The sequence below is a fragment of the Acomys minous genome, assembly GCF_964271855.1.
Source record: "Acomys minous genome assembly, chromosome: 8".
In the NCBI taxonomy this organism is placed as follows: domain Eukaryota; kingdom Metazoa; phylum Chordata; class Mammalia; order Rodentia; family Muridae; genus Acomys; species Acomys minous.
In genome coordinates this window covers 6,845,053-6,858,647 of record NC_140489.1, presented here as the reverse complement: position 1 = coordinate 6,858,647, position 13,595 = coordinate 6,845,053, and the positions used below count along the sequence as shown (strand labels likewise).

The 13,595-nt window shown below is 53.8% G+C and overlaps 1 protein-coding gene across 5 annotated transcripts; it reads left to right on the top strand.

Annotated features, from left to right (window-relative positions):
• Nucleotides 1-8,711: 8,711 nt before the first annotated feature.
• Nucleotides 8,712-12,851, top strand: TMEM121 (transmembrane protein 121). 5 transcript variants are annotated; one of them, XM_084793176.1, is made up of 2 exons: nucleotides 8,712-8,771; nucleotides 11,320-12,851. In XM_084793176.1, the coding sequence occupies exon 2, from the start codon at nucleotides 11,498-11,500 to the stop codon at nucleotides 12,452-12,454; it is 957 nt and encodes a 318-aa protein (XP_084649302.1). In that variant the 5' UTR covers nucleotides 8,712-8,771; nucleotides 11,320-11,497; the 3' UTR covers nucleotides 12,455-12,851. The 5 variants fall into 5 exon arrangements, with proteins under 5 accessions (XP_084649302.1, XP_084649298.1, XP_084649300.1 ...); XM_084793172.1 differs by lacking the exon at nucleotides 8,712-8,771 and adding an exon at nucleotides 9,051-9,226; XM_084793174.1 differs by lacking the exon at nucleotides 8,712-8,771 and adding an exon at nucleotides 9,307-9,542.
• Nucleotides 12,852-13,595: the final 744 nt, after the last annotated feature.

The following is a 13,595-nucleotide window of genomic DNA, read 5'->3' as shown; positions in this document are numbered from 1 at the left end:
TGGCACAGGGCTAAAGCTCTGGCCACCCACAGGTGCATTTGAGGCCCTCAGGTGGACAGTGGGGCCCTGCTCTGAAACCAGGGGGGACATGAGTTCCTTTCTTAAGTTCCCGCCCAAGGGAGCCCAGTACGCAAGGGTAAGCTGGAGGAAGCAGGGAGTACTAGGGGTGCTTTCCTGACACCAAGATATGCTGACTGTGGAGGGACGCTTGATCATTTCAGCTCTCACCTAAGCTAGAAACTGTGGTTTATTAAAGGACATTAATAGGGCGTATCTCAGTGGTAGAGCACGTGTGCATTTTGTGTGAACTTGGACTTCATCCCCAGCTTCTTGGCGGAGGTGTCGGTGGGGGAGACAGTTTGATGAGCAGCAGGACGTTAATCGTGGAAGCCAGAGGATGTGCAGAGACAGAAAACTGATGAGGTTAAGTAGGTCAAGGTGCCATCTTCGTGGCAGTGAGTCGAATGGGAAGGGGGCTCCTTTTACAGACTAGGGGTGTGCTGAGACACTGCTCTGCAGCTGATTGGGGGAGCACTTCTAGGCCTGTCCCAGAGAACTGGTGGTACATGCACAGAAGGCCTGGCAGGGACCGCCACCTGATAGCACTGTGTAGCTACAGGAACCAGATATGCCTGTGATGTTATGAGATGTCAGGGATGCCTCTATCCTAAGTGTACAGACTTGAGGTCTTGAAGTCGAGCGGTGTGTCCACATGCTTTTAGTCCCAGCACTTGGCAGACAGGCAGGCAGATCTCTGAGTTCAAGGCCAGCCTGGTTTACACAGTGAGTTCTAGGACAGCCAGGGCTGTTAACACAGAGAAACCCTGTCTTGGGGTTGGGGAAGGCAACCTTGAGAATAACCCCCTCCCATCTCATTATGGTACTTAACAAGGTCATAGTAAAAAAATTATAAATAAAAAATGACAGAACAGGACTGAAGATGCACCTAGTACCAGAAGACAAAACCCAGACGTAAATTGAACAACCTCACTCATGGAAAGTGCTGGAACAGTGGGAGGTGTGGGAGCTAGAAAGGTCTCTGCTGACAGCCTCTTGAACTCTTGAGTTTATGGATTCATAACATGTCTATTACATTTGTTTTGGGGGGGCCATCAACCTTACCTTATAAAGGAGAACCACAGCTCCAGACACAGCAGCAGCCCATGAAGACACTACATATAGCTTGGTCCTTCACGTGGAGTGCATGGGTTGGTCAACCTGGGCTAGCAGGTCAGGCCCATGGCCTTCCTGCAGCTGCATACCTGTGTAGGCGCCGAGAGCATCATCTGTGTCCTGTTGACATCCACCTTTGGCTGAGGAGATTTCTAGGTGTCATATTAGAGACTCAGAGGGTGCATAGCTGGTTCCTGTTTAATCACGGGGACCTTGGCAGTTGTTAAGCAGCTAGCTAGCTGGGTCGGTTTTCTCTATGGAATTCAGAGTAGGTAAGTAGTTCTCGCATTAATAACCCTCAGCTCATGAGAGCTAAAGGCTAGTGTACTGAGATTAAGGACGTGGCTTCAAGCCCTGGGAGCTAGAGGTGCATGTGTCCAGGCCTCAGGAGCCAGACATGGACCGGACCGCTCCAGGTACCCAGGTTAGAGGAATCTTGCTGTTTTTTTAACCCCCTCCGGCCTTCAGGCCAGCACTCAGCAGTTGATGAAACCCTCAGCTTTGAGCAGTAGCTAGTGGCTGCAGCAGGTATAATGCGTTTCAGCTTCTAAGCCTTGGAAGTTGAAGCCCTCGGCCTTCAAGGCCTGATAATTCCAAGACCTCTTCTAGTGGCGGGCCTGCAGTCTCTTGCCCATCACCTTCCATCTCTGTCCTGTTGTCTTTACTGCTGCTGCTGTTGGTGTTACCAGGTCAGCCTGCTCTGCTGAGGGACTACCCTGAGAAAGCCTTTTTCTGGGCCTAGTGTAGCACCAGGGGTCAGCCCAGATGCCTCCCAGCTGACTGGAGAAAGCTGAGCAGCCTGGTGGTTATGTATCCTGCAGGGGTGTATGACATGTCGATGGAGGATTCTGTTTACACGAATCAGCCCAGCTCCAAGCTCACCCTAGCACTGGCTTCTTGCTGACTTACTGGGGAGGCAGCCTTCTTCCCATCTTGAGTGAAAGTAGTTTTGAGGGTCTTGCCTGGGACACTGGCTTTCAAGGCTGGTGGAGTTGCGTCAAACAGACGGGGACTGGAGCAAGGCCTCCTGGGTTATGTGACAGTAACATTCTAGTTACAGTGGCTTATTCCCAGAGTGACAGTGAAGGTCACAAACAGCCAGCTCCGGGTTTCAGGCTGCCAGTCCTTCAGGAAGGGTCTTTATGCCATTCAAATGCCTGTGGCCACACCTGGTACTTTTGCTCATCTGCAGGGGGAAAATGTCTTGGGTCCTTGCAAAAAGGACACACAGCTCAGTACAAAATGAACAGCTTTAGCTGGGTGTGGAGGCTCACGCCTTTAATCCCAGCATTTGGGAGGCAGAGGCAGGTGGATTGCTGTGAGTCGAGGCCAGCCTGGTCTACAAAGCAACTGCAGGACAGCCAAGACTAACACAGAGAAACCCTGTCTTGAAAAACAAACAACAAGCCAGGCGTAGTGGCGCACGCCTTTAATCCCAGCACTTGGGAGGCAGAGGCAGGCGGATCGCTGTGAGTTCAAGGCCAGCCTGGTCTACAAAGTGAGTCCAGGACAGCCAAGGCTACACAGAGAAACCCTGTCTTGAAAAACCAAAAAAACAAAACAAAACAAAAAAACCAACCCAACTTTTAGTGACGTTTAACAGTGTCTGGCTCCTGCCTCAGCCAACCTGTCCTACTATTGCCTTTCCCTCAGGTCCACAGCCTCTGTCCACCCTGTGTGTCCAAGTGTGGCCGTGAAGTCTCATGTCTCGTGGTGCCCCCTGCAGGTGCCTCTGCAGCTTTGTCCGCGTGAGCTCTGGCCTTGGAGCGGTCACTGTCCTTAGGGTATTAGTGCCCGGGAAATCATCCTCGCCCCTTGCCCTGGTCCTTTCTCACTCTCTGGCTGTATTTGTCTCTCCCCTTAGCCAGTTGGCCAAAAATCATGAGGTACGGGGTGGGTCCAGAGCTGAGAGTCCACGGCTTAAGTGTGTGAGAGAACAGACACTAAGCAGATGTGTGCAGTGGGGCCAGTGGGCTGGTGTGGTGGGCTGGATGACAGCAGCACTTGTTTGGAGTGGTATGTTTCATGTGTAAGGGGAAGTGGCAGGAAGTAGGGCGGGGCCTGGGTCTGGTCTGTACTTTGTGTGGCCTCTTTTGACATGGGAGAGGTTCTGGAGTCAGCAGAAGGGAGGTGAGGCCTGCCTGTGGAGCCACACGGCTTCTGGTTGCTCTAGGCATGGGGTCTGGTGTCCTGGTCATGAACTCTCCTGGTCTGAGAGTTGAGTAAACTGACGGTGTGTGTAGTCGGCCCTGGAGCCCAACTTTGGTTCCTTCGCCATGACATTTGAAGGGGGTACCTGGTGTGCAGTTAAGCTGCACAGGTTGGATTTGGTGTTGAGTTCCTAACCCCACTCACTTTCATCTTTTATGCTGAGGAAGAGTCTCTTGCTGAACCCAGCGTTTGCCCTTTCAGCCATTACAGCTGAACGGCTTGCTGCAGGGCTCTTCTGTCTTCACTTCCCCCGTGCAGGCATTGCAGGCCGGCCGGCATACCCACCTGACTTGTATCTGTGCTCTGGGGACCCAAACCCTGGTCTTCGTGCTTGTGCCACAAACACACACTACTCACCGAGCAACCTCTGTAGCCCTGGTTTGGTTTTGTTTTTTCCTTCTTTAAATGATGAGTTATATCTTTTGTTTTTGTTTTATTTTTTGAGACTGGGTTTCTCTGTGCTATCCTGGAACTCTTTAAACCAGGCTGGCCTGAAACTTATAGATCTGCCTCCCTAGTGCAGGGATTAAGGATGTGTGCCATAGACAGCTTTATATCTGTTCTCTCTCTCTCTCTCTCTCTCTCTCTCTCTCTCTCTCTCTCTCTCTGTATACATGCGCATGCAGGTGGAGGCCAGAGGTTGATATATCTTCATCATTTCCTACTTAAAAAAATTTTTTTTCTTTGTTTACTACTATGTATACATTGCTCTGCCCACATGTACACCTGCAGGCCAGGAGAGGGCACCAGATCACATTATAGGTAGTTGTGAGCCACCATGTGATTGCTGGGAATTGAACTCAGGACCTCTGGAAGAACAGTCAGTGCTCTTAACCTCTGAGCCATCTCTCCAGCCCCCACTTCCTACTTTTTTTTAAATTAAAGATTTATGTATTTTATGTATATGGGTGTTTTGTTTGCATGTACATCTGCATACCAGCAGGGAGCAGCAGATTCCTTGGGACTACTAGATGGTTGTGAGCCTAATGTGGTTGCTGGGAACTGAACTTAGGCTCACCTGCCTAAGGAGAGCGCCACCCACAGTGGGCTGGCCCTTCCCACATCTGTCGTCAAACCAGACAGTTTCTCGCAGACTTAGCCACAGGCCAATCTGATCTGGGTAGTCCCTCAACTGAGACTCTCTCAGATTACCCTAGGAGGTGTCTAAGACATGAACCATCCTTTTTAGAAATGGTCCTAAAAAAATGATTAGCTAATCCTCAGTATTTCAGCAAGGTAAGAAGTTATACTTGGGCAGAAGAAATTAAGTCATTAATAAATTAGCCCTGTGTTTACATGACTGGGATACTTTAAAATGACTCAGCTGATAAGAATGAAAATTTGAGCTTCTACTACAACTTTGAGCACATATTTTGATTTCAAGAAGTTCTGACCCTGAAGCTGGGTGTGGATTAAAATCCACATGCCTTTAATCCTAGCACTTGAGAGGCAGAGGCAGGCAGATCACTGTGAGTTCAAGACCACCCTGGTCTACAAAGTGAGTCTAGGACAGCCAAGCCTGTCTCGAAAAACAAAACAAAACAAACAAACAGACAAATGAAAAAAAAAGTTCTGACCCTGGAGGAATTAGAATTTCTGCCAAGCAGCTTCATTCATTCATTCATTGATTCATTCATTCATTCATCATTCGTCTGTTTAGAGACAAGGTCCTGGAACTCTCTATGTAGACTAGCTGGTCTTGAACTCACAGCAGTCTGCCTGGCTCTGCCTCCCCCAGCCTTGCGCCCCTGCGCCTGGCTCTGTTTTTTTTTTGTTGTTTGTTTTGTTTTGTATTTTTGTGAGCGAGTCTCACAAGTAACCCAGGCTGCCCTACGACTTACTGTGTAGACCAGGCTGGCCTTGAACTCCCCTGCAAGATCCCCTGCTTCAGGAGCAGCATGAACTCTCAACCACTGAGCCATTGCTGTGGTGAGCCACAGGGCCTGTGACTCTGTAGACTGGATTTAATGCTTCGGTCTAGTGTTCTTCTGCCTTCCCAAGCTTGCCTATGAGCACCCCAGACTGTTTGGGAGGAAACTTGGGATTTCTACAGCTGTTCATGTTCTCTATCAGCAGGGACAGTTACATATATATATATATATTTTTTTTCCCTCCCCTAAACTAATGGTTCTCAACCTTCCTAATGCTGTGACCCTTTAATACAGTGACCTCATGTTGTGGTGATCCCCCCAACCATAAAATTCTTTCATTGCTATTTCATAACTGTAATTTTGCTACTGTTATGTAGTATAAATATCTGATACGCAGGATGTCTGATTTGTTACCCCAAACGGGTCACGACCCACAGGTTGAGAGCAACCATCATTCTGTTTTGAGTCTGAGCAGAGCTTAGAGGGTACACTTCCTCTTCTCATTTCTCTCCCTTTGGCCCGGACTGATAGAATGGGGCTGAAGGAGCGAGGAACGGAGTGGGTATCTTTACCTTGTTCCTGACCACAGAGCAGAGCATTCCGCGTTTTCTCTGAGACAGTTTCATGCAGCCCGGGCTGGCCTGGGACTCTGTTTCTCTGAGGGTGACCTTGAGCTCCAGGCCCTCAAGTGCTGGGATTACAGGCATGCACTACCACGCCCGGCTTTTGGCGTTGTTCCATTTCATGATAATCACGGGTTTCGCTGTTGATCGTTGGAGGTCCTGTGTATTAGATTTAGGAATTAGGTACAGTGTTTCTGGTCCATTGCTGGCTGCAGACTTTTGCTGAATCATTTGATATGATCACATGGTTTTCTTTTTTGAGACAAGGTCTCACTAAATAGCCTTGGCTGGCCTGGAACTTGATATGTAGACCAGGCTGGCCACAGACTCATAGCGGTCCACTTGCTTCTGCCCTTCAAGTGCTGGGATTAAAGGTGTGCAATAAGTCCTGTAGTTTTTTTCCCCTTTCTGATAGTATAGTAGATCACACCATTTTTTCCCCCACATTCTGAACCAGCTTTGCATTCCTGTCTGATGTATGTTTGTTTTATTTCTGTGTTGCTTGACTGTCTGCTTTTGTGTAGCTCAAGTTTCAGTATTCTTCTGCCCTGGGCCCTGTTGATTTTTGTTTGTTTGTTTAGAGACAGGGTTTCTCTGTGTAGCCTTGGCTGTCCTGGATTCACTTTGTAGACCAGGCTGGTCTCGAACTCACAGAGATCTACGTGCCTCTGCCTCCCTACTGCTGGAATTAAAGGTGTGTGCCACCACAACACCCAGGCTGCCCTGTCGATTTTCATTTTCTTGTGGCTCAGGATTCTTGGTTCTTTGAACGATGTTCAGATGTTCTTTGAACATTTCCATGCTGAGTCCCACCTAGAGATTGGATGGCATACAGCTCTGGCTGGGCTAGGGGGTTGAGTCAGGAGCTTCTGTGGGTCATAGTGGGATGGCGACCTGGAGGTGTCCTCCAGACCTACTTTGTGTGGGCTGCCTTGCGTCAGTGTGACATTCTCTGTTAGTCTCTAGACCTGGGACTACAGGTGCATGGCCGATACTCACCTCTCTGGCTTACTTGATGTTGTTAGGCAACACATTGCCATGCTGTAAGGTACTGGTTTTGAGTGCTGAGAGCTAGACCTGCAGGTGTGGCCACAGTACTGACTTTCACGCCCCTGTTTAGGGATGACACCTCATGGTTTGGTTGTGTGGAGTTGCTTCAGGCCAGACATTGCTTTGGTTTCTCACTGTGTTTGCAACAAAGCACTTGAAGCAACACAACTTACTTGTGAGGTGGTACAGGCCTAAGCCCCAGTAGGCCAGAGTCAAGGTTGCTTCTTTCTGAGGCTCTGTAGAGCACATGTGCTGACTGAATCAACTTCTAGAGAAGTCCATACCCATAGCCCCTGGCATCTGGCCCCTGGCATCTGGCCTCTGGCATCTGGCTCCTGGCCCTTTCTCCTTCTGTGGTATAGCCTCCTCACCCTCTGACCTGACCTTCTGGCATTTCTCTCTTAAAGACCTTTGTAAAGACTCCAGACACATGGTCCAGGGTGATGTCTCTTTCTGTGGTCCTGACCAGGAACACAGCTGTAGAGTCCCATTTCCCACATTAGACCATTTGCCCACACTTTCAAGGATGCTGGTGTTGGGCCCAGAGCACCGAGGCAAGCTTGCAGGTTTTAGGTGAGGGTTGGGTTAGCCAGGCTGAGAATAAATGGGAGAGTGAAGAAGGGAGAAACGGGCCAGACAGGACTGACACATGCTGCCCGTCCCTCTCCTCCCAATGCCCTCCTCTCAGCCTTGCTCGACTCTGCCATGGGCATTTTCCTTCCAGGCTCAGGGATGCGAGGTGCTACCTTCTCTCTCCATGCTGGCTCTGGCCCCTGATCTCTGTGGCTGAGGAGCTATGAATTGTTCATCGCTAGATGTAGGTAGGGCCTCTTCCTGGGCAAAGGAGAGGTTTGGGGTTCCGTTGCACTTAGGAGAAGAGAGTGGGTTGGTCTGGGCTCTTCCTTACTCTTCTCTCTTGATAAGCATCTTGGAACCGCCCCCCCCCCCAACAGGAGGGTGGCTCACTATATCCCCCCCAGGGTGGCCCACTATATCCCCCCCCAGGGTGGCCCACTATATCCCCCCCCAGGGTGGCCCACTATATCCCCCCCCAGGGTGGCCCACTATATCCCCCCCCAGGGTGGCCCACTATATCCCCCCCAGGGTGGCCCACTATATCCCCCCCCAGGGTGGCCCACTATATCCCCCCCTAGGGTGGCCCACTATACCCCCCCCCCCCAGGGTGGCCCACTATAGGCTGATAGTCTAGCTTCCCAGGGTCACTAGAACAGAACCCATCACTTACTCAGAATTGGCTACCAGTGTACCCAATGCCTTGCTCGGGGTGCTGAGGAGACCCCAGCTCCACCCCTTCCAGTCCCTTCAGCTCGCTTGTTCTCAGTGCTTGCCAGAGGGAATCTGCAGCTCTGGAGAAGAAATGTAGGCAACCTGTAAGTCTCGCAGTTGTGCTCCTCTGCTGACAGGGCAACCCTGATATCAGGACAGCAGGTTAAGAATCAGGGAGCTGGCTGGGCGGGGTGGCGCACGCCTTTAATCCCAGCACTAGGGAGGCAGAGGCAGGTGGATCGCTGTGAGTTCGAGGCCAGCCTGGTCTACAAAGTGAGTCCAGGACAGCTAAGACTACCCTGTCTCGAAAAACAAAACAAAATGAAACAAAACAAACAAAAAGAATGCGTGAGCTTAGCGAGGACCGGACCTGGAGAGAAGTCTAAGCCTGGAAGTTTGCCTTCTTTGATGCGCTTCCATCTGGCCTTTCTTCTACTGACTGACTGAGAGCCTCACAGCTGGATTTCTCCCACAGGGCATAAAACTCTAGTGCGAGGATCTAGGCCCTAACTCACTTGAGCATCTCTGCGGGATACTGCTGAGGTCTGGCCAGGAGGTATAATTGCAGCTAAGCTATCGGGCACTTAGTCCCGCCCTTTCGTCCGGCCACCTCACTTTAGTGGCGGTCAGGGTCTGAGCTTGGAGAGCTACAGAGAAATGTCACGGTGTGTGGAGGACTGATGAAGCCAGGCTGACAATATTTTGCTGTGTGTTGACGCCAAGTGGACAGACCACAGGGTCTGGGGTGGATGCCAGGTTATCCGGTACCTAGTGCCACCTGTCTGGGGCATAGGAGCTGCGCAGATCTGTCGCTATGGCAACCCGTACAACGCAACGTCCCTAGGACCCGGGTCCTCTTTCTGTCTAGGGTCTGAGCTTCCCCGGGGACGTGGGGCGGGGCATCTGCCGGAGGCGGTGCCCGCGCCTGAGGGGCGGAGCACAGCACCCAGCGCCTGGGCCCGGCGCTGAGGCTCCGCGGGGCCGGCCGGCGCGCTGCATTTGGCCGGCGGGGTAAGCGCGGGATGTGAACGGCGGGGCAGTAGAAGACGGGCGACTGGGCCGAGCGGGTTGGCGGAGATGGGCGGTAGGCGGCGGCTGCAGCGGCAGCGGCGGCCAGCGGGCCTGTACTATTCCCGCCCCCAGGCTGCAGGCCGTGGGATGGGCAGGGGCAGCTGCATGGCGGAGGGATCAGGCCCAGGCCCCACTGGGGAAACCTTTAGTGGGAAAAGACAAACTGAAATGCAGCCTGCTGGGAGCCATTAGACCCTCCTCAACGGTATGGGGGAGGAGAGGACCCTCCTCTGCTCAGCCTCTCCTTTGGCGGCAGGTAGGAGTCCTTGCAAAGCGTGAGAGTGAGAGGTAGGCATTTTAGGGGTTGGAGGCCCTGAATCTCTGTGTGAGGTTTGAACAGTGGGCATGGTTGGTAGGGATGGGCATTTGTGCTCCTCGTGGGAGATCCAGGGCAGGTGGACTTGGGATGGGTCCCTGGGAACATGGCTAGGGCAGAGTGTGGGGGAGGGGACGCAGGCTTGAGTTCTGACTTCCTGAAGGCCTGTTACTCCTCTCCTAGGGTCTGGGGTCTGTCCCATTAACAGCTTAGAGCCTTTTGCTTACAGCGGCTGGCGTCTGACGTTTGACAATGACTGATCAAGGGAGCGATGGTGTGCAGATGATGGGGAGAAAGGGTTAGCCAGCAGCAGGCTATTGGGCCTGGACAGTTGCTAAGAGGAAGCAAATTCAGTGTTGGGCTGTAGTCAGTGGAATTCCAGGTGGGCAGGAGTGGGTGCAGCCTGTGTGTCCTGGGCGAGGAGCACCTACCGGCGGGAATGAAAATGGAATGTGCACTTGAGAAGCAGAAGTGTGGATCTTTGCAGGCCTGGTGTGGCCGGATGACTGGCTAAACACCTTATTGCAGCTCTGGTGTAGCTGTGAGAACCCCAGGGGTGAATGGAGGGCTGGCAGAAGCTGGCATGAGGCAGGGACCGTTGTGGAGTTTGAGGGTTCCGGTCGTGTCACCAGGAGCAGGTTGAATGCATCACTGTCACCGTGACAGTAAATTTTATGTCTTTGTCTAGACAGGGCAGTAAACAGAGCCCTCGTGCCAGGTGCTGTCCAGGGGAGATGAGAGACCTGATTGGAAGTGACTTTGGGCTGGGTGGATGGAGGCTGCCAGAGTTAAGAGGCTCAGATATCAGTACCCACAATCTGGCCATCACATGTGAGTACCACGGACATGACAGCCAATGCCAGGAACGTAGGAAGAGACTCCTGAGATTGGCGTCGAAGATGGCGGGAAGCCTGCATCAGAAGCCACCTATCAGGTGCTGGCAGGACAAGTGTGCTGGGCCAGAGAGAGGTTATAACAGGAGGCGTGGTCAGGAGGAAACACTTCTCCAGGGAGATGGCTAGCAATGCTGGCTTAGGGAAGAGAGCGGCCTACTTCGCCTCAGGAAGGGGTGCCTCAGGAAGGGGCGCCTCAGGAAGGGCGGAGGTTGAGTTGTGGCCAGAGGAAAGAGGGATGTTGGTGGTGCAAAACAGTTATAGGGAGGCACAAGGGACAAGGCACAAGGTTGGCTATTTCAGGATTTGGATGACTCTCCAAGCTAGGCTCGGGAAACTTGCTCAGTACCTTGTCCCCAGGGTAGGACCTGGGTCTCCAATTCTCCCTGTGCGCAACACCAGGACAGGATGCCCAGAACCTCTAAAGAAGCTGCTTAAAGCCGCCGGCCAGAGCCAGGAGAGACGGAGGGAAGTGTGGGTCCAGCCGCCACAAATCACCAGAGCATTTAGAATGCGAGTGGCGGTGGGGAGAAACCACTTCCGTTCCATTTCCTTCCTGGCGGTGGCGGGAATGAGATCGATTCCCCAGGTGGGACTGCAGCGCCCTCTGGAGGCCCCGTTTTCGAGCTCGGATCTCGGGGCTCCGGGTCTCGGGTGCTAGCAGCGGCGCGTGCGTGCCTCCGAGGAGGCCTCCCGCACTCTGCGTGGGGACAGCACCACGCGCTGGAAACAGTCAGGCCTGGGAAGGCTGCCGTGTCCCCCTAGTAGCCCCGGCCTCGGTGCCACTCGACTCCACGATCTGATTTGTCTTTGGTCTTTCCCAGGTTCCAAGCTTGCCGGCCGGCAGCGCGCTCCGGGCAGCTGGACAAGCCCCGCGCCCCGCTGCGCAGCAGCATGCCTGAGGGCTAAGCATCTCAGCGGCTGCTCTCTGGGACACAGCGGGATCTCGTCCTGCCTCGCGTTGAGGTTGCGCGCGCCAGGGCCGAGCCCGGGCCGCTGACCATGGTGCTGCCGCCTCCGGACCGGCGCCACGTGTGCCTGACTACGCTGGTGATTATGGGCAGTATGGCTGTCATGGACGCATACCTGGTGGAGCAAAACCAGGGCCCGCGCAAGATTGGTGTATGCATAATCGTGTTAGTAGGTGATGTGTGCTTCCTGCTGGTGCTGCGCTACGTGGCCGTGTGGGTGGGTGCCGAGGTACGCACGGCCAAGCGTGGATACGCTATGATCCTCTGGTTCCTCTATATCTTCGTGCTGGAGATCAAGCTCTATTTCATATTTCAGAACTACAAGGCTGCGCGGCGCGGAGCTGCCGACCCGGTGGCTCGCAAGGCACTGACCCTGCTGCTGTCTGTCTGTGTGCCAGGCTTGTTCCTGTTGCTTGTGGCATTAGACCGCATGGAGTACGTGCGTACCTTCCGAAAGCGCGAGGACCTGCGCGGCCGCCTCTTCTGGGTGGCTTTAGATCTGCTGGATCTGCTGGACATGCAGGCCAACCTCTGGGAGCCGCCGCGCACTGGGCTGCCGCTGTGGGCCGAAGGCCTCACCTTTTTTTATTGCTACATGCTGCTGCTAGTGTTGCCCTGCGTAGCACTCAGTGAGGTTAGCATGCAAGGGGAGCACATCGCACCGCAGAAGATGATGCTGTACCCGGTGCTCAGCCTCGCTACTGTCAACGTGGTGGCTGTGTTGGCTCGTGCCGCCAACATGGCACTCTTCCGCGATAGCCGAGTCTCGGCCATTTTCGTAGGCAAGAACGTGGTGGCACTGGCCACCAAGGCCTGCACGTTCCTCGAGTACCGTCGCCAGGTTCGCGACTTTCCACCACCTGCGCTTGCGCTTGAGCTGCAGCCACCGCCTTCCCAGCGCAACTCGGTGCCTCCTCCTCCACCACTGCATGGCCCACCAGTGCGCCCCCACGGGCCCTCACCCACGCGTGATGCGTTGGACACATGACAGGCCCCCCGCGGGCCGCACAGACGCTGGACTAGCTGCGCGCGCGGTTTGCATGGGATGGGATGGGGCAAGCTCCCCTTGGGGACAGGTGTTGTTGAGACTCTGTGCAGTACCCGGGGTGTCTGGGGCCGCGTCTGTTTCTTCATCTCAGGAATCTCTCGGACCACGGACCCTCAGCCTCCACTCCACAAGCTCACCCCGATGCACAGGGCAGCTGATGAGGCCTGGTCTCGAGTGGAGATGTTTCAACCCCTGCCTGCTGCTGGGCTGCCGGGGTGGGACGGGAGGGCTGTGTTCCAGGAGATCTGGACTTATGGTAGGGGCCTCTGGCTCAGAGTTTGGGGCCAAGGAAGCCTCTGTCATTTTAAAGACTTGTGTTTACAGTTTTGTACCCAAAGCCTGGCTGTCCTTGTTTCATGAGCCCCCTGCCCACCTCTTGGGCAGAGTGGCAAGGACTGGTGGAGGGTGCCAGTGGCCCCACGTGGGGTGCCCCGGTACTTCTGGAGCGAACAAGTATTTCTGGGGTCTCTTTCTTCTCCAGGTGCTTCTCAGCAGTTCCTGGGTGGGGTCCATTGTGGTCCTGTGTGCCTGTCCCCACACAGCCTGCTTTTACTGAGGTATCTTGACCCCTCCTCCGATTCTTCCTCTCCAAGGTTGTCCAGGCTTCACGTCCCCTGCCCTTCCTTTCCTATACTTCCATCCGCTTCCTGTGCAGACCCTCTCTGCCTGTGGGTGACTTGGGCTCATGACTGCCAGTATCAAATGGGATCAGGTGCCAGCTTTGTTCCCAAGTTGAAGCTGCATGCTGCCTCAGCCAGAAGAGCAGTCTGGCCTCATGTCACCCGAGCCTGGCCTTGCCCCAGACGCTGGCCAGTCCCGCAGTGCCCTGGCCCAGTGCACAAGCCTTAAAGCCTGTCTGTAGGTGGTCTCTCCCTGACCTCCACCCTGCGTCTGTGGTGACTGAGTTCATCAGGCCTTGGAGTGTCTCTCTGTGACATCTGGGGGCGGGGGGAGGGAGAGGCTTCCTGAGGCTGTTTGAGGAGGCCTTACCCATGATGACTGCGTATATTTCTGGCCTGGCACCTGCAGTGCCATGCAGACCTATGGCTTGCCAGGCCTGTGTTCACTGCGTTGCCTGATC